Source organism: Lampetra planeri, chromosome 77, assembly GCF_965212315.1.
Source record: "Lampetra planeri chromosome 77, kcLamPlan1.2.h2, whole genome shotgun sequence".
Taxonomy (NCBI): domain Eukaryota; kingdom Metazoa; phylum Chordata; class Hyperoartia; order Petromyzontiformes; family Petromyzontidae; genus Lampetra; species Lampetra planeri.
The window spans coordinates 1155238-1175419 of record NC_136182.1 but is presented as its reverse complement, the minus strand read 5'-3'; the positions used below and the strand labels follow the sequence as shown (position 1 = coordinate 1175419).

Below are 20182 nucleotides of genomic sequence, written 5' to 3'. Positions count from 1 at the left end.
AGAGAGACACACACACACAGACACACACAGACACCTAGAGACACACACAGACACACACACAGCCACACAGAGAGACACACACACAGACACACACACAGACACACACAGAGACACACACACAGACACACACAGAGACACAAACAGAGAGACGCACACACAAACGCACACACAGACACACACAGAGAGACACACACACAGACACACACAGACACACACAGAGACACACACACAGACACACACAGAGACACCAACAGAGAGACACACACACAGACACACACACAGACACACACAGAGAGACACACACAGACACACAACAACAACAACCGCCATTCGCCACTAAGTGGCGGTGACGTCACCACGACGCTTGTGCCAGGCCAAGTGCACCTTGAGGCCACGTGAAGTGTCGAACGCCCGCTGGCAGGAGGTCACGGGGCAGACCCAGCAGGTGCTACTGGTCGACTGACCGAGATGACCGAGATGACTGGCTGATGCACCACCTTTGCCCCCTACTGTACCAACTTGCTGTGCTTTAGTCACCCGGCGCTCCGCTCATTGTTGTGAGCGTCACTCCTCCGCCCTCCGTTGTTGTTGTAGGGCGACTGCCTCCAACTGCCCAGTAGCGTCCTTCACGAGCCTCCTCCACTGAGGCCGATCTTGACACCGCTGGTACCAGTCATCGGCAAGTCCACTCAGCTCCACGTCCTACTGTACCACATCACTCCATCTCTTCTCTAGCCCGTGCTGCGCCCGTTTAGCCCCCTCGATCCGGCCGAATAAAAGCTGTTTAGGCATGCGGTGGCTGGGCATGCGGGCTACATGACCCAGCCAACGCAGCCTTGCCTGCCGGAGGAGCTCACCGATGGGACTTTGCCCAGATCTTTCAAGGATTTGTGAGCTCCTCACACAATCCAGCCTGGTTAAACCCAGGATGGATCGTAGGCAGGCCAGCCTAAATGTTTCCAACCGGCGAAGATGCTCCATTAGGGGGGTCCACGTTTCGCAAGCGTAGAGAAGGGAGGGAATGACCGTGGCCGAGAAGACCTGAAGCTTCGTGCGGAGCGACAGACCAGGTAGCTTCCACACAGCATTACGCAACCGATGAAAATATATTGCTGCTCGACTGATTCGGAGTGAGACCTCTGCTGTTAAACTGGAGCTGGTCATAAGCACACTACCCAGGTATGGGAAACTCTCCACTCTCTCCACAACTTCCCCATCACCGATTGGGAGTTTTGGGGGTGGAGTGTCCGATGGTACAAAATACCCAGGCAGGTGCTTAGTTTTGGTGGGGCTGATGGTAAGGCCCCATCTCTTAGTGGCACGCTCCAGTATCAGCAGCAGCGTCTCCAACTCCTCTTTTGAATGAGCAGCTATTACCAAATCATCGGCATACATAACGTGGTTGGCCAATAAGGAGCCATCCCTTGATCGCACCCGGGCGTCGATCAGCTTCCCATTATATCTGTACCAAATGGAAATTCCCCCGGTACAGCTATTGAAGGCTTCACGAACTACGCAGTCGAAATAGATGTTAAATAATGTGGGAGCCAGAGGACATCCCTGTCGCACCCCAAGGTGTACAGGGAAAGGCTCCGACTCCCGGCCACGTAGTTTTACCCGGGCCCGCTCACCATCATGAAGGTCCTTAATGATTGTGAGCAGAGGGTCAGGGACTCCGAAAGCACGAAGAACAACCCAGAGCCCAGGCCTATTGATGGTATCATAGGCCTTGACCAGGTCAATAAAGCAGAGATGTAGGTCTTGTTGGAATTCCCTACACCTCTGCTGTAGCAGACGGACAGAAAATATGGCATCTGTGCAGCACCGCCCTTTCCTGAAACCGCATTGGGGTTCCGCAAGTCTCTCCTCAGCGTGCCTAGCAAGGCGATGTTGAATAATCCTTGCCACAGACACACACACACACAGACACACACAGACACCTAGAGACACACCTAGAGACACACACACAGACACACACTGAGAGACACACACACAGACATACACAGTCACACACAGAGACACACACAGAGACACCAACAGAGAGACACACACACAGAGAGACACACACAGACACACACACAGACACACAGACACCTAGAGACACACCTAGAGACACACACACAGACACAGAGACACACAGAGATACACAGACACCTAAAGACACACAGAGACACACAGTGATAGTCATAGAGAGACACATGCACACATTATGTATATTGTGTGTATATGCTGTGTATATAGTGTGCATACGTTATGTGTATATTGTGTATGTAGTGTGTATATGTAGTATCTTAAATAATGGCGGGAGACGACTTGATGGGGCAGCACTCTTTATTCACAACGGTTGCACACGTAACAGTCCCAACCGAGATAACACCTATGTCACACGTGCCTGACTCGGCCACGCACTCCGTCTTCCCCGTGGGGTATGCGCACCTAACTCTGCCTCGACTCAGGCTCTCCGGTTACGCTCTCCCCACGGGAAGCTCTCAGGCCCCTACGCACTCTCGGCTCGGGCCGCACTCAGTCTCTCCCGTAGGGTACGCGTGCCTATCTCTGCCTCGACTCAGGCTCTCTGGCTACGCTCTCCTCACGGGGAGCTATCAGACCCCTCTTGTCAGACCACGGGTCTCGACCACTGGGCTACACAGCCCGAGCCCTCACAAGGGCGTCGGATCGTGAATCCCAAGGCCTCGCCTCTGAGCCTCTCAGAACCCCGGTCCTTACAAGGGCAGCGGGGCTAGGGGTCCCAGGGCCTATCTCTTCCTCCGTCTTCTCTCTTCACTGGTTACCAACTCCCCGAGTGCCCGCGCGCATCGCCCTACATAGCCCTCCGCTCCCGAGGGGGCGGAGCCTATGCGGACCGCGATGCGAGCACCCACTCGATGTAACCAATCACCGCGCGCTGCCTCACGATCCCTCCTGCCAGCGCGTATCACCACTACATATACATAGTGTATATACAGGGTATATATAGTGTGTATTGTTTATATGTTGTGTATATTGTGTATGTCGTGTGTATATATATATTATATATTGTGTATATATACACACACAGTGTATATACTATATATACACTGTGTGTGTACGTTGTGTATGTTGTGTGTATATAATGTATATAGTGTGTATGTAGTGTGTATGTTGTGTATGCTGTGTATAGTGCGTATATAGTATATATTATACATAGTGTGTATGATGTGTGTATGTTGTGTATATTGCGTATACATAGTGTATATGTTGTGTATGTTGTGTATAGTGTGTATACATAGTGTATATGTTGTGTATATATTGTATATAGTGTGTGTATGATGTGTTTGTTGTGTATATGGTGTGTATAGTGTATATAATGTGTATATTGTGTATATGTTGTGTATGTTGTGTACGTTGTATATGTTGTATATATTGTGCATGATGTGCATGTTGTGTATATAGTGTGTGTATGTTGTGTATATAGTGTATATAGTGTGTGTGTGTTGTGTTCGTTGTGTACGTTGTGTACAATGTGTGTATATTGTGTATATGTTGTGCATGTTTTATGCGTTGTGTATGTGGTGTATATGATGTGTGTATGTTGTGTATGTTGTGTGTGTTGTGTGTATATTGTGTATATGTTGTGCATGTTGTATACGTTGTGTATGTAGTGTATATGATGTGTGTATGTTGTGTATGTAGTGTGTGTTGTGTGTATATTGTGTACATGTTGTGCATGCTGTATATAATGTGTGTATATGTTGTGCATGTTGTATATATTGTGTATATGTTGTGCATGCTGTGTATATTGTGTGTATGTTGTGTATATGTTGTGTACGTTGTGTATACTAATAGGGGTTTTCCCCTTTTTTCTGGCAACAAAACTGACACCTTTTGCAAGGAATCATGTTTACATTAACGTCATCTGGTCGAACACCATATGAGATGAGGCTCCAAAGAAAGCTGTCTCTGGTGTGGACCAATCAGTTTCAAAGACAATGCATAAATTACCAGAGTATTGTTTTTTGTTTGCATTTGACTGCAAGTATTGTGGTTAATGTAAACATGATTCCTTGCAAAAGGTGTCAGTTTTGTTGCCAGATAAAAGGGGAAAACCCCTATTAGTATATTTTGGTACTGGCAAAAGAGGTCCCATGAAGATACGTTGTGTATGTTGTGTATAGTGTATACATTGTGTATATGTTGTGTATGTTGTGTATCGTGTATACATTGTGTATGGTGTGTGTATGTTGTGCATGATGTGTACGTTGTATATGTTGTGTATGTTGCGTGTATATTGTGTACATGTTGTGTATGTTGTGCATGTTGTGTACGCTGTGTATGTTGTGTGTATATTGTGTACATGTTGTGTATGGTGTGCATGTTGTGAATGTTGTGTATGTTGTGTATGCTGTGTGTATATTGTGCACATGTTGTGTGCGTTGTGTATGTTGTGTATAGTGTATATAGTGTGTGTATGTTGTGCATGTTGTGTACGTTGTGTGTATGTTGTGTATGTTGTGTACGTTGTATATAATGTGTGTAATGTGTATATGTTTTGTATGTTGTGTACGTTGTGTACCTGCAGAGGCGACGCCGCCCGTGGTGCTAGTGACGTCGTGCGTCTGCTGTGCGCTCGCCCTCATCACGGTGGCCTCGTCGCTCCTCTACAGGTGATGTGGGGCAGTGTAGCAGGTAGTGTAGTAGTAGTGTAGTAGTAGTGTAGTAGTAGTAGTGTAGTAGTAGTGTAGTAGTAGTGTAGTAGGTAGTGTAGTAGTAGTAGTGTAGTAGGTAGTGTAGTAGTAGTGTAGTGTAGTAGGTAGTGTAGTAGTAGTGTAGTAAGTAGTGTAGTAGAAGTGTAGTAGGTAGTGTAGTAGTAGTGTAGTGTAGTAGGTAGAGTAGTGTAGTAGTAGTAGTGTAGTAGTAGTAGTGTAGTAGGTAGTGTAGTAGTAGTGTAGTGTAGTAGGTAGTGTAGTAGTAGTGTAGTGTAGTAGGTAGTGTAGTAGGTAGTGTAGTAGTAGTGTAGTGTAGTAGGTAGTGTAGTAGTAGTGTAGTAGGTAGTGTAGCAGGTAGTGTAGTAGTAGTGTAGTAGGTAGTGTAGTAGTAGTGGTAGTGTAGTAGGTAGTGTAGTAGGTAGTGTAGCAGGTAGTGTAGTAGTGTAGTAGTAGTGGTAGTGTAGTAGGTAGTGTAGTAGTTGTGTAGTAGTGTAGTAGTGTGGTAGTAGTGTAGTAGGTAGTGTAGTAGGTAGTGTAGTAGTGGTAGTGTAGTAGTAGTGTAGTAGGTAGTGTAGTTGTAGTGTAATAGTAGGTAGTGTAGTAGTAGGTAGTGTAGTAGTAGATAGTGTAGTAGTAGTGTAGTGTAGTAGTAGTGTAGTAGTGTAGTGTAGTAGTTGTAGTGTAGTAGTGTAGTAGGTAGTGTAGTAGTAGTGTAGTAGGTAGTGTAGTAGTAGTGTAGTGTAGTAGGTAGTGTAGTACTAGTGTAGTAGGTAGTGTAGTAGTAGTGTAGTAGTGTAGTGTAGTAGGTAGTGTAGTAGTAGTGTAGTGTAGTAGTAGTGTAGTAGTAGTAGTGTAGTAGTGTAGTGTAGTAGTTGTAGTGTAGTGGTGTAGTAGGTAGTGTAGTAGTAGTGTAGTAGGTAGTGTAGTAGTAGTGTAGTGTAGTAGGTAGTGTAGTAGTAGTGTAGTAGTAGTGTAGTAGTAGCGTAGTAGTGGAGTAGTGTAGTAGCAGTAGTAGTGTAGTAGTGTAGTAAGTAGTGTAGTAGTAGTAGTGTAGTAGTGTAGTTGTAGTGTAGTGTAGTAGTAGTGTAGTAGGTAGTGTAGTAGTGTAGTAGTAGTGTAGTAGTATAGTGTAGTAGGTAGTGTATTAGTAGTGTATTAGTTGTAGTGTAGTAGTAGTGTAGTAGGTAGTGTAGTAGTTGTAGTGTAGTAGTAGTGTAGTAGGTAGTGTAGTAGTAGTGTAGTAGTAGTGTAGTAGTGTAGTAGTAGGTAGTGTAGTAGTAGTGTAGTAGTAGTAGTGTAGTAGTGTAGTGTAGTAGGTAGTGTAGTAGTAGGTAGTGTAGTAGTAGGTAGTGTAGTAGTAGTGTAGTAGTAGTAGTGTAGTGTAGTAGGTAAAGTAGTGTAGTAGTAGTAGTGTAGTAGTAGAGTAGTGTAGTAGTAGTGTAGTGTAGTAGGTAGTGTAGTAGTAGTGTAGTGTAGTAGGTAGTGTAGTAGTGGTGTAGTATTAGTGTAGTGTAATAGGTAGTGTAGTAGTAGTGTAGTAGTAGTGTAGTGTAGTAGTGTAGTAGTAGTGTAGTGTAGTAGGTAGTGTAGTAGTAGTAGTGTAGTGTAGTAGGTAGTGTAGTAGTAGTGTAGTAGGTAGTGTAGCAGGTAGTGTAGTAGTAGTGTAGTAGGTAGTGTAGTAGTAGTGGTAGTGTAGTAGGTAGTGTAGTAGTAGTGTAGTAGGTAGTGTAGTAGTAGTAGTAGTGTAGTAGTAGTGTAGTAGGTAGTGTAGTAGTAGTGTAGTAGTGTAGTAGTAGTGTAGTAGTAATAGTGTAGTAGTGTAGTGTAGTAGGTAGTGTAATAGTAGGTAGTGTAGTAGTAGGTAGTGTAGTAGTAGATAGTGTAGTAGTAGTGTAGTAGTAGTGTAGTAGTAGTGTAGTGTAGTAGTTGTAGTGTAGTAGTGTAGTAGGTAGTGTAGTACTGTAGTAGGTAGTGTAGTGTAGTAGTAGTGTAGTAGTGTAATGTAGTAGGTAGTGTAGTAATAGTGTAGTGTAGTAGTAGTGTAGTGTAGTAGTTGAAGTGTAGTAGTGTAGTAGGTAGTGTAGTAGTAGTGTAGTAGGTAGTGTAGTAGTAGTGTAGTAGTAGTGTAGTGTAGTAGGTAGTGTAGTAGTAGTGTAGTAGTAGTGTAGTGTAGTAGTGGAGTAGTGTAGTAGCAGTAGTAGTGTTGTAAGTAGTGTAGTAGTAGTAGTGTAGTAGTGTAGTTGTAGTGTAGTGTAGTAATAGTGTAGTAGGTAGTGTAGTAGTGTAGTAGTAGTGTAGTAGTGTAGTAGTTGTAGTGTAGTAGTAGTGTAGTAGATAGTGTAGTAGTTGTAGTGTAGTAGTAGTGTAGTAGGTAGTGTAGTAGTAGTGTAGTAGTAGTGTAGTAGTAGGTAGTGTAGTAGTAGTGTAGTAGTAGTAGTGTAGTAGTGTAGTAGTAGTGTAGTAGTAGTGTAGTAGTAGTGTAGTAGGTAGTGTAGTAGTAGTGTAGTGTAGTAGTAGTGTTGTAGTTGTAGTGTAGTAGGTAGTGTAGTAGGTAGTGTAGTAGTAGTGTAGTAGTAGTGTAGTAGTAGTGTAGTAGTATAGTGTAGTAGTGTAGTAGTAGTAGTGTAGTGTGTAGTGTAGTTGGTAGTGTAGTGTAGTAGGTAGTGTAGTAGTGTAGTAGGTAGTGTAGTGTAGTAGTGTAGTAGTAGTGTAGTAGTGTAGTAGTAGTGTAGTAGTGTAGTGCAGAAGTGTAGTGGTAGTAGTAGTGTAGTTGTAGTGTAGTGTAGTAGTGTAGTAGGTAGTGTAGTAGTGTAATAAGTAGTGTAGAAGTGTAGTAGTAGTGTAATAAAAGACTCGACCACGATATCTGACTTGGTGTCCTTTATTCGGTTCGTTTGCTGTCTCCCACACGGCTGTCCTCCTTTGAGACCTTCCACCCGGTGCCGACGCTGCTGTTACACCCGTCACCACTAACAGCCCCGCTGTTGGTCTCTGTCGCTCCCGTAACCTCTTAGCAGCCTCGCCGCTGTTACTCTCACGCAGCCTCCCTGGCTGTACTCGCTGCAGCTCCTCCTCGTGTCGCTCCCGTAGCCTCTGACAGCCTCGCGGCTGTTTCCCTGTCGCTCCCGTAGCCCCTAGCAGCCTCGCTGCTGTCTCCCATACACAGCCCCCCTGGCTGTACTCGCTGCAGCTCCTCCAATGCTCTCCCTCTCCAGCAGCCCCACTGCTGTCTCCTCACGCAGCCCCGCTGGCTGCTCCCGGGGTTGGTCACCGCTGGCCGACGGTGCCACCCCTCCCTGGTTTCGCCCTGCGTGGCCTCACCCTTGCTCAGTCTCCAACTCTCTCCCGTCTCCTTCCGGTTTCTCCCCTTAAGGACCCGAACCTTTCTCCCACGTCACATAACCCCACCTCTCCGTGACGTCACATCCGGAAGGTAGCTTACGCCCGCATTACACCACCCTCCCCCGTAGAGAAAAACCCAGCCGACCTCGGCTGAACAATACCAAACAGTAATGCGGGCGAAACCGACCTTGACACACCAAAGGACACCAAGCATGCAATATAACAGTAAGAACAATCAACACAACATAACAATCAACGAACGTACGAGAAGCAGGCAATAAATATAACAGTAAGAACAACAATGCAACATAACAATCAACGAAACGTAAGGGATTTAGAACGTGTGCGGGTCGCCGGCCCGTCCCGGACGGTCGGCGGCCCACCCGCAGAGCGGGAACGTGATGGAGTTTGAGGAGTGACAGGGCGTAATCCTCCTGTCGATGTTGGAGGTCCACCAACGTCCCGTGTCCCTGAAGAATTAGCCCCGGACGCAGTGGCGGCTCGTCAATAGAGGGCGCAGGAGCGCCGCCCCCATCAAGATTCAAGAAATTTACATATACAAAAATTATATAAAAATACATAAATAAAATATTTTTTTCATACGATGTGCCGGCTGGTAGTAAGAAAAGCATCAGCATTTAATAAAAACTGGCTTTAATCGGTCAACTATTTTCTATGTTTTTCAATGTGTTTCATGCGGGGCGCCGGACAAATGGATGTCTATATGAGACTTTAAATTTTCGGACAGCATGTGACCTGAAGCTGGTCTCTAATTGGTTTCTTAAAGATTCTCCTCGGGGCGCAAGTCGTTGCGTCCCTGGCCAATCAGAATTGGCTACATGTTATTTTATCCAATCTGATTGGTTCTCGTCACCTGTCATTCAAATTTACGCTCTGGGCCACTACTGCGAGTGCGCTGGCGACACCACTTCGAGACTTGCTAGGCTGATCAAATTTTTTGTGTAAACAATGGCAGCAGTTCATCCAAATTCTGTAATTTATTTACAAAAAAACCCTTTCACAAGGCTTTCGCTGGAAGAAATAAAAAAGATAAAGGATCTCAGACCGGACCAACCCGATTTACAAATCCAGCAGCAGGCCAGTGACAGAGGACGAAGCTACACACGAAGCTTCACCCGCGCTTGTTATGAGAAACGGAGGTGGCTGGCTGGATGTGATGTTAGCAATTCTCTTTTTTGTTTTCCCTGTCTTTTATTTCAAAGTGTCGGCACTGAAGTTTTGTGGACAACGACGGGGGTAAGAGACCTCAAACATCTCTCTGACAAATGCAAACGTCATGAAAGTAGCCGCAGCCATATTGATAATAGCATGAAACTAACGTTTTTATGTTCAAGTAGGAAACATGCTTTTTGGTACTTTGGTCTGAAATGTATATAAAAAAGAAACATTTATGTTCAAGTAGGAAACATGCTTTTTGGTACTTCTTTTGGTCTGAAATGTAAATAAAGATCATCAAAATTTATATTCAAGTAGTCAAAATGGTTTTTGGTACTGCTTTATATTTATTTGCCCCCCTCAATAAAATAAAAAAAATGCGCACCCCCAAAAATAAATATCACCAGCCGCCACTGCCCGGACGTGTCCCGCGAATGTGCCTGCAGCGGGGTCGGAAGGGCCGCAGGGCCCGGAGTTCCCGCAGTCCTGGCAGGTACCTTCCGAGCAGGGCCCTTCGTCACCTGCGGCGTCACGGCCGGTTTGTCTGGAACAGGCATGACAGGCGCTCTTGCAAGATCAATGGACGCAGGCAGGGGAGAGTCGGCAGCAACAGACCCCAGCAAGGCAACATTAGGAGATGACGCATCATGTAGGGGAGCAACATATGGTTTCAAGCGCGACGTGTGAACAAACCAGCGGCGAGATCCAATCTGAACACGCGCCGACTGAGGGTTGGGAACCTCAATGAGGCGGACGGGCCCTTGCCAAGGTTTGTGAAATTTAGGAGAGGTTCCCGGCCGCACCTGCGGGCAATGGAGCCAGGCCAGGTCCCCAACCTTCCAGGGGCACTCCCCCTTGGAACGTCGAGCATACCGCTCGTTCCGGGCCTGGGCTTTGGCCGTAGCCGCGCGGGCACTCTCCCGCGCCTCCGTGACCCGGCGAACAGTGTCCCGAATGTAATCTGGGAGTGGTTTACGAGGTCCCCTCACACCGGTTCCCAATTGCACATCCATCGGCGGCACGTTTTCCCGACCATACATAAGGTAAAACGGCGAATAACCTGTAGCCGCATGAGGAGTCATCCGGTATGCCGAAAGCACCCCCGGGATGTGCAGGTCCCAATCTGATTGTTGTTCACTCACCGTATGGCACAGCATGGCAGACAATGTCCGGTTTAGCCGCTCAACCATACCATCCGTTTGCGGATGGTATGGGGATGTCCGTACTTTCTTAGTCCCAAGGCCCGCGCACACTTCCGCCAATAATTTAGAAGAGAAATTTCGGCCCTGGTCCGTGAGGAGTCTCTCAGGCGCACCCTTGTCCATAACGTACCCGAACAAAAAGGCGTCAGTAATGGCCACGGCCGATTGGTCGGGCAACGGCCAGGCCATCGGCCAACGGGAGAGGTACTCAACCCCAACCAGCAAATATTTATTACCCCTCGCCGATGGTGGGAAAGGTCCCAAAATGTCCAGTGCCACCAATTAATTAACCCGAGACACCTGAATTGACTGTATAGGCGGCACATAAGGATGTTTAGGTGGCTTACGTTGGGCACAATCAGGGCACGCGCGGACGTGCCCTATGACATCTGTCGCCATGCCGTGCCAAAAGTAATGACGTTGCAACGTCAATAAGGTCTTCTGCACACCCAGATGTAAGAGCGTGTCACAATGGAGAGTTCTAATTAACTCGTATCGCAGGGACGTTGGCACAACCAGACGCCAGCGTTCCTGGAGTCCTTCCCTCCACATGAGCAGACCATCTCGGAGAGCGGTTTCCGGTACCCCATCCGTACCCGGACTCCCATTCTCCACCTTAGATCGCTTCCGCAAGGACAATAACGACTCATCCATCATCTGCTCCCGAATCCAAACAGACCGCGGCAAATTCAAAACCCCGTCAGTCGGGCCCGGTTCCATCGGAGCATCCGACTTCTCGACAGCTAACGCCAGCGGCTGAGGGGGGGATAGACTGGGCGTACATCTATGCGTCCCCGACGCACATTTGCAAGGGGAGCGCTGCGGCAATCTGGAAAGTGCGTCTGCGTTCGCATGGCGCACCCCCTTCCGATGGTGAATTTGGAAGGAAAATTCCTGCAGCGTGTCCAACCAACGCGCCAACTGGCCGGATGGCTGATCCATTTTAAGAGCATATTGCAAGGCCGCATGATCCGTACGCACGATAAAGGAACGACCGTAAAGGTACGGCCGAAACTGACGTAGGAAAAAAACAACGGCCAGGAGTTCCCTGCGAGTGACACAGTAGCGGGTTTCCGCGGGAGACAAGACCCGGCTACCATACGCCACGACGCGCTCTACGCCCCCTTTAGACTGAGATAATACCGCGCCAATACCTGTGTCACTCGTGTCCGTATCAAGAATGAATGGGTGATCGAAATCGGGATAATCCAATGTTGGGGCCGTAGCCAACAGATCGCGCAGACTCTGAAAGGCCGCCTCTTCCGGCGGTCCCCACGCAAACTTACGTCCCTTACCCGTAAGGAGGTGCAAGGGCCTCGCGATCGTCGCAAAATTCGGCACAAATCTTCGATAATACGAGGCAAATCCCAAAAACCGACGTACATCCCCCACGGTGGCCGGAGTTGGCCAATCCCGGACGCACGCCGTTTTTTCCGGGTCCGTGGACACCCCCTCAGCACTCACGATGTGCCCCAAATAACGGACGGACCGTTGCAGTAGGTGACATTTCTTTGGTTTGAATTTCAAATTCGCGGAGCGCATCTTCATGAACACCGTCTCCAGCCGCCTTAAATGTTCATCAAATGTGCGGCTGAAGACAATAATATCGTCCAAATATATGAGACATGTCTCCCACTGCAACCCCGTCAAAACGAGCTCCATCAACCTTTGAAATGTGGCAGGGGCCGCATTCAGCCCCATCGGAAGGCAGTTGAATTGAAATAACCCCTGCGGCGTACGGAATGCGGTTTTCTCCCGTGAGGGCTCGTCAAGGGGAAGCTGCCAAAATCCCGAAGAGAGGTCCAGTGTAGAAAAGAACTTAGCCCCCGACAATGCATCGAGGGAGTCGTCCATACGCGGCAGGGGATACGCATCTGCCACCGATATCTTATTCAATTTGCGAAAATCAACACAAAATCGCAATTTGCCATCCTTTTTCTTGACCAAAACCACAGGCGCGCCCCATGGGCTGTTAGATGGCGATATAATGTCCGCAGCCAACATGTCTTCCACTGCCCCCCGAACGTGTTCTCGCTCGGCGGGACTCATTCGGTGCGAATTCAACCGAATAGGGGCAGCGTCGCCTGTATCAATATGATGGTAAAGCAACGAGGTGCGTCCCAAATCCAAATCATTGGAGCTGAACACATCCGAATACGTCAATAACAATTTGTGAAGCGCACCACGTTGATCCACGGACAGGGAAGAATTTCCGTCACATAAGTTAGCAATCCAGCGATTATCCGAAGCCACAGGCTCGGAAACACCAGCAACCACCCCCTGGCTATGCGAACAATCCTGAGCCGTAAATGCCGTAGTGGCATGTGCCACAACCGTACCAGCCGGGACACAGACGTTTTCAGCACCCGCATTGAGCACCTGTAAAAACGGTAATTGATCCGGCCGGACGATGGTCTGTGCCCCAACCAGCGCCAACCCGGCCGTTATCGTGGCTGATGGTGACAACAAGACCCCAACCGCTCCTAGCCGATCAGGCAGGGGCTTCCGATACCGCAAGTGAATAAGCATCTGTGAGCCAGGTGGGATGTCAACAGATGCCACGGACAGCGCCTGCACTTGCGGCTGAAGCAGGTCGCCCCCAGGGCGACGGCAGAAACGAGATTTGACGGCCACCCGGCAGTTCAATACAATTCTCATTAATTTTGATCAAAATAGGCATCTTAGCCAGGAAATCAGTGCCCAATAAACAAGGAACTGCCAAGGATCTTGAAATCAACACAATGCCCGAGGCCGACACATCCCCGATAGATATTTTAGCGTCCACCTGGCCCACGATGCCCATGCTACCCCCGTTCGCAGCAACGCACGACCCGTAAACCGGACGCACGGCCCCCGGTGGGATGCCCAACAGATGGAAAATGACATCCGAAATAATAGTCGCGGACGCCCCGGAATCGACCAAAATGCGCACGTCCACCCCTTGTATAGACCCGGTACAGTGGACGAACACGTAGCGGCCGCGACGACCATCCATGCAAATTTGCGCCACTGCGTCACCGAGTGACAAGGCCCCGTCGATGGCCTCTCTTTAACAACAACATTTGGATCGCACAACGAAGGTGATGGGTGAGGTGCAAAGCCTTGCCGGGTGTCTGGTGCGTGCCGACTTGCCTGTTTCGGAGGTTCCTTGGTCGGCTTGTCCGTTGATGAGGCCTCCTGCTGCGGCGGACCCGGGATGCGGGCCCAGCAGTCCTTTGCGTAGTGGCCCCTCCGCCCGCAGCGGAAGCAGTCGACGTCGTTGCGCCGAAGCGCAGGCCTTGCATCCCGCCGGCCCCGTACCGGTGGTGCAGCGCGCGGGCCCGGCCCACCGCGTCCCGACCAAGGACCGGAGGCGGCCGTCAGCTCCTGAGGGTCCCCCCCATCCGGCACGTAGACCGCCTTCGTAGGGTCCCAACCCAGAGCGCCACCCTCTGCGACGGGCCCCCCGTCCATGCCGCGACTTGCTTCCACCGTCGGAGGTTGAATTGTGCATCCAGACATTTTGCTGCCGCCCGGGAAGTGAGCTTCTCATGCCCACACACAGGCATGGGAATCCCTAGATCCCGAGACAGCTCGAGCAGCTTACCCAAGATGAGAGGCTCGAGCAGGTCAGGTGTCGTCTCTGGATATGCGGCCATAGCCAACTCCAGCACCGCACCCCTATATGCAACGGGCGATTCCTCGGGCGCTCGTTGTCGTTGAGCAAATCGCCGATGCGCATCGTCAGGTGGCTCGTAAGCGTCGGCCATTTTTTCAAAAACTCCACGTAATGTCTTCTTCTTTTTGGCCGTTATGGAACGAAAAAATCTAACTGATTCGTCATCCAGAAGAGTCGGCAACACTTCTAAGGCCTCAGCATCGGTCCACCTCGCAGAACGGACCGCCGCCAAGAATCTGCAGGCGAAAGCGCTCCAATCGGCCCCGATGGAGAATTCCTTGACTGTGGTAAGATGGCGACTCCGCCTCCTCTTCACTCCGTCCTCCAACGATGGTTCCTCCGGTGGTAAGTTCAAAATGGCGTCGAACCGCGGCGTGGTCAAGATGGCGGTTTCCAGCCGCGGAGCGCGCAAGATGGCGGCTTCGTGCCGCGTGGCTGATGGCGTCGGAAGCGAAGACAATGTGGTGGCCTGTGGAGCACTCTCTGCTCTCTCCGTCGCCGTCCTTGGCGTGACGAGATGACACAATTGCGCCAGGACGTCCTTGAGAGTCTCCAGTTGCTCCGCCATCTGCTGCCATCGTGGATCAGCGTCCGATGATGTTGGGGGGCCCGCCACCGCGGCGACATCTTCAACTCCAGTCCCCGTGCTCGCTTCAGCAGGGCTCTCCTCCACCACCCCAGCAGAATCCATGGTTGGAGGGAGGTCGTCGTCGTCGGACGAAGAAGCCGATGCTGGCGCCGGAATAATTTTCTTTCTTACTTGCTTTGACATGCCGTTGCACTTCTGACACCAGTGTAATAAAAGACTCGACCACGATATCTGGCTTGGTGTCCTTTATTCGGTTCGTTTGCTGTCTCCCACACGGCTGTCCTCCTTTGAGACCTTCCACCCGGTGCCGACGCTGCTGTTACACCCGTCACCACTAACAGCCCCGCTGTTGGTCTCTGTCGCTCCCGTAGCCTCTTAGCAGCCTCGCCGCTGTTACTCTCACGCAGCCTCCCTGGCTGTACTCGCTGCAGCTCCTCCTCGTGTCGCTCCCGTAGCCTCTGACAGCCTCGCGGCGGTTTTCCTGTCGCTCCCGTAGCCTCTAGCAGCCTCGCTGCTGTCTCCCATACACAGCCCCCCTGGCTGTACTCGCTGCAGCTCCTCCAATGCTCTCCCTCTCCAGCAGCCCCACTGCTGTCTCCTCACGCAGCCCCGCTGGCTGCTCCCGGGGTTGGTCACCGCTGGCCGACGGTGCCACCCCTCCCTGGTTTCGCCCTGCGTTGCCTCACCCTTGCTCAGTCTCCAACTCTCTCCCGTCTCCTTCCGGTTTCTCCCCTTAAGGACCCGAACCTTTCTCCCACGTCACATAACCCCACCTCTCCGTGACGTCACATCCGGAAGGTCGCTTACGCCCGCATTACAGTAGTAGTGTAGTAGTAGTAGTGTAGTAGTAGTGTAGTAGTGTTGTGTAGTAGTGTAGTAGTGTATTGGGTAGTGTACACTACACTACACACTACACTACACTATACACTACACTACACACTACACTATACACTACACTATACGCTACTACACTACTATACACTACTCACTAGACTACTATAAACTACACTATACACTACACTACACACTACTACATTACAATACTACACTACACACTACACTATACACTACACTACACCACTCACTACACACTATACACTACACTAAACATAACACGATATAATCTACACTATACACTACACTATACAATACACTACACACTACACTACTCACTATACTATACTATACACTACACTATACACTACACTACACTATGCACTACACTACATTATACACTACACTACGCTATACATTACGCTGTACACTACACTATACTACACACTACACTCTACACTACACTATACACTACACACTATACTATACACTACACTAAACACAACACTAGATAATCTACACTATACACTACACTATACACTACACTACTATACACTACACTATACACTACATTACACACTACACTATACACTACACTATACACTACACTATACACTACAATATACACTACACTATACCCTATACACTACACACTACACTACACACTACACTACACTACAAACTACACTATACACTACACTACACACTACACTATACACTACACACTACACTATACATACTACACACTACACTACACACTACACTACACACTACACTACACACTACACTACACTATACACTACACACTACACTATACACTACACTACACACAGGAGGGTGAGGCTGGAGAGCGAGTTGCGCAAGAGGCTGTGGCGTGTTCGCTGGGAGGATGTTGAGCTGCTGGGCGATGGCGCGGAGCGGCTGAGGAGGAGCAAGCTGGCTGCTGGGGGAAGACTGGACGCCTCTCCAGTGAGCCACTCAGCATGGAGTCTATAGTGTGTAGTGTAGTATGTGTTGTAGTGTATAGTGTAGTGTATAGTGTAGTATAGTGTATAGTGTAGTGTATAGTGTAGTGTATAGTGTAGTGTAGTGTGTATAGTGTAGTGTATAGTGTAGTGTGTAGTGTAGTGTATAGTTTAGTGTATAGTGTGTAGTATAGTGTATTGTGTAGTGTAGTGTGTAGTGTAGTGTATTGTGTATTGTGTAGTGTAGTTTGTAGTGTATAGTGTAGTGTGTAGTGTAGTTTATAGTGTAGTGTAGTGTATAACGTAGTGTGTAGTTTGTAGTGTATAGTGTAGTGTGCAGTGTAGTGTGTAGTGTATGGTGTATAGTGTAGTGTGTAGTGTATAGTGTAGTGTGTAGTGTATTAGTGTAGTGTATAGTGTAGTGTGTAGTGTAGTGTATAGTGTAGTGTCTAGTGTAGTGTGTAGTGTAGTGTATAGTGTAGTGTATAGTGTAGTGTATAGTGTAGTGTGTAGTGTATAGTAGTGTAGTGTATAGTGTAGTGTATAATAGTGTAGTGTATAGTGTAGTGTATAGTAGTGTATAGTGTAGTGTATAGTGTAGTGTGTAGTGTATAGTGTAGTGTATAGTGTGTAGTGTATAGTGTAGTGTATAGTGTAGTGTGTAGTGTATAGTGTAGTGTATAGTGTAGTGTGTAGTGTAGTAATCGAGTTGCGTTATCACTGCAGACGACCTCCCGACGTGGTTCCTTCTGCAGCGTCGAAGGCCCACGGGAGGGGTCCCCCACTGTGGCCTCCTACAAGGTACAGACCCCAGTCACTCACACGTGGTGGTGGTGGTAGTGGTGGAGGTGGTGGTGGTGATGGTGGTGGTGATGGTGGTGGTGGTAGTGGTGGTGGTAGTAGTGGTGGTGGTGGTAGTAGTGGTGGTGGTGGTAGTAGTGTTGGTGGTGGTAGTGGTGGTAGTGGTGGAGGTGGTGGTAGTGGTGGTGGTGGTAGTGGTGGTGGTAGTGGTGGTGGTAGTAGTGGTAGTGGTGGTAGTGGTGGAGGTGATGGTGGTGGTGATGGTAGTGGTGGTAGTAGTGGTGGTAGTGGTGGTGGCACAGTAGGGGGCACAGGTGGTGCATCAGCCAGTCGTCTCAGTCATCTCAGTCAGTCGACCCGTGGCACCTGCTGGGTCTGCCCCGTGACCTCCTGCCAGGGGGCGTTCGACACTTCACGTGGCCTCAAGGTGCACATGGCCTGGCACAAGCGTCGTGGTGACGTCACCGCCACTTAGTTGCGAATGGCGGTTGTTGTTGTTGGTGGTAGTTGTGGTGGTAGTGGAGGTGGTGGTGGAGGTGGTGGTGGTGGTAGTCGTGGTGGTGGAGGTGATGGTGGTGATAGTGGTGGTTGTGGTGGTAATAGTGGTGGTAGTGGTAGATGTGGTAGTGCTGGTGGTGATAGTGGTGGTGGTAATGGTGCTTGTGATTCAGGTGGTGGAGGTGGTGGTTGTGGGTATGGTGGTAATTGTGGTGATAGCGGTGGTGGTGGTAATGGTGATAGTGATGGTAGTAGTGGTGGTAGTGGTGGTAGTGATGGTAGTGGTGGTAGTGGTGGTAGTGGTAATAGTGATGGTAGTAGTGGTGGTGGTAGTGTTGGTAGTGGCGGTTGCAGTGGTGTCAGTGATAGTGGTGGTAGTGTTAGTGGTGAAAGTGGTGGCTAGTTGAGGTGGTGGTGGTGGTGATAATGTTGGTAGTGGTGGTAGTGGTGGTCGTAGTGGTAGTGTCGATGGTGGTAAAAGCCACTGTGAGTGGCCATGTGGAATGTTTGAACGCTCACTGCGGAGGAGAGGCTGCCACTCCTCTGTCGGGAGCTGGACCGGTTCCGCCTGGATCTCTGTTGCATTCAGGAGGTCCAGTGGACTGTTTTAGATGTGTGTAGTGGAGGAGAGGCTGCCACTCCTCTGTCGGGAGCCGGACCGGTACCGCCTGGATCTCTGTTGCATTCAGGAGGTCCGGTGGACTGTTTTAGATGTGTGTAGTGGAGGAGAGGCTGCCACTCCTCTGTCGGGAGCTGGACCGGTACCGCCTGGATCTCTGCTGCATTCAGGAGGTCTGGTGGACTGTTTTAGATGTGTGTAGTGGAGGAGAGGCTGCCACTCCTCGGTCGGGAGCTGGACCGGTACCGCCTGGATCTCTGTTGCATTCAGGAGGTCCGGTGAACTGTTTTAGATGTGTGTGGAGGAGGAGAGGCTGTCACTCCTCTGTCGGGAGCTGGACCAGTACCGCCTGGATCTCTATTGCATTCAGGAGGTCCGGTGGATTGTTTTAGATGTGTGTAGTGGAGGAGAGGCTGCCACTCCTCTGTCGGGAGCTGGACCGTTACCGCCCATAATCTCTGCGGCATTCAGGAGGTCCGGTGGGACCGGCTCTGGCGCCGGTCACCATGAGGGGTGTGGAAAGTCCTCCAGTCGATGGCAGGAGACTGCCAATTTGACCAGGGAGTGGCTCTCTGATACAAATAATGTGCGGGGGGGGGGGTGGTGGTGGTTGCGGGGCTTGGGAGCGTGGCGGTTCAGGTGTGGCTCCAGCGGTGGAGAGGTTGGTGGAGGATCTGGAGAAAAATATGGAGGACCGGCTGACACTGCTGTTTCTGTGTCTGTCTTTCTGTCTTTCTGTCTCTTTCTCTCTCTCTGTGTCTGTCTCACTCTGTGTATCTCTCTCTCTCCGTCTTTCTGTATCTGTCTGTCTCTCCCTGACTCTCTGTGTCTCTCTGTCTCTCTCCATCTCTCTCTGTCTCTCTCTCCATCTCTGTGTCTCTGTGTGTCTCTCTCTGTGTGTGTCTTTGTTTGTCTGTGTGTGTCTCTGTCTCTCTGTGTCTTTCTGTGTCTCCCTGTGTCTCTGTCTCTCTGTGTGTATCTGTGTCTCTGTCTCTCTGTGTGTCTTTGTGTCTCTCTGTGTGTCTTTGTGTGTGTGTCTCTGTCTCTCTGTGTGTGTTTCTGTGTCTCTGTCTCTCTGTGTGTGTCTCTGTGTGTCTCTGTGTGTGTGTCTCTGTCCCTGTGTGTGTCTCTGTGTCTCTCTCTGTGTGTGTCTCTGTGTGTGTCTCTGTGTGTGTCTCTGTGTCTCTCTGTGTCTCTGTGCGAAGGGCAATGTGGTGGTGGTGAAGCCCATCCTCAGGAAGAAGATCGACGTCTCCAGGAAGTTGCTGCTCGAGCTGAAGCACGTGAGTGTGTAGTGTAGTGTGTAGTGTGTGTAGTGTGTTGTGTAGTGTATAGTGTAGTGTATAGTGCGGTGTATGTAGTGTATAGTGTAGTGTATATGTAGTGTATAGTCTAATGTATAGTGTAGTGTATAGTGTAGTGTATAGTGTAGTGTAGAGTGTGTAGTGTATAGTGTGGTGTATAATGTATAGTGTAGTGTATAGTGTAGTGTATAGTGTAGTGTGTAGTGTATAGTGTAGTGTATAGTGTAGTGTATAGTGTAGTGTAGTGTATAGTGTAATGTATAGTGTAGTCTATAGTGTAGTGTATAATGTATAGTGTAGTGTATAGTGTAGTGTGTAGTGTATAGTGTAGTGTATAGTGTAGTGTATAGTGTAGTGTATAGTAGTGTATAGTGCTGTGTATAGTGTAGTGCAGGGGTCCTCAAACTACGGCCCGCGTGCCACATGCGGCCCACCGAGGACATTTATCCGGCCCATGGTCACTAATTGGGCTGCGCTTGTGAGCACTGATTGGGCTGCGCTTGTGAGCA

At 49.3% G+C, this 20182-nt stretch overlaps 1 protein-coding gene across 1 annotated transcript in view; it reads left to right on the top strand.

The window, feature by feature from the left end:
- Nucleotides 1–2379: 2379 nt before the first annotated feature.
- The window catches only part of LOC144738072 (atrial natriuretic peptide receptor 1-like), a 78729-nt gene continuing 60926 nt past the window's right edge, over nt 2380–20182 (top strand). Inside the window, exons 1-5 of the mRNA XM_078620982.1 lie at nt 2380–2464; nt 4559–4643; nt 16320–16455; nt 17178–17252; nt 19575–19652. Of these exons, the coding sequence (XP_078477108.1) occupies nt 2380–2464; nt 4559–4643; nt 16320–16455; nt 17178–17252; nt 19575–19652 (459 nt within the window). The remainder of the gene's footprint in view (nt 2465–4558; nt 4644–16319; nt 16456–17177; nt 17253–19574; nt 19653–20182) is intronic.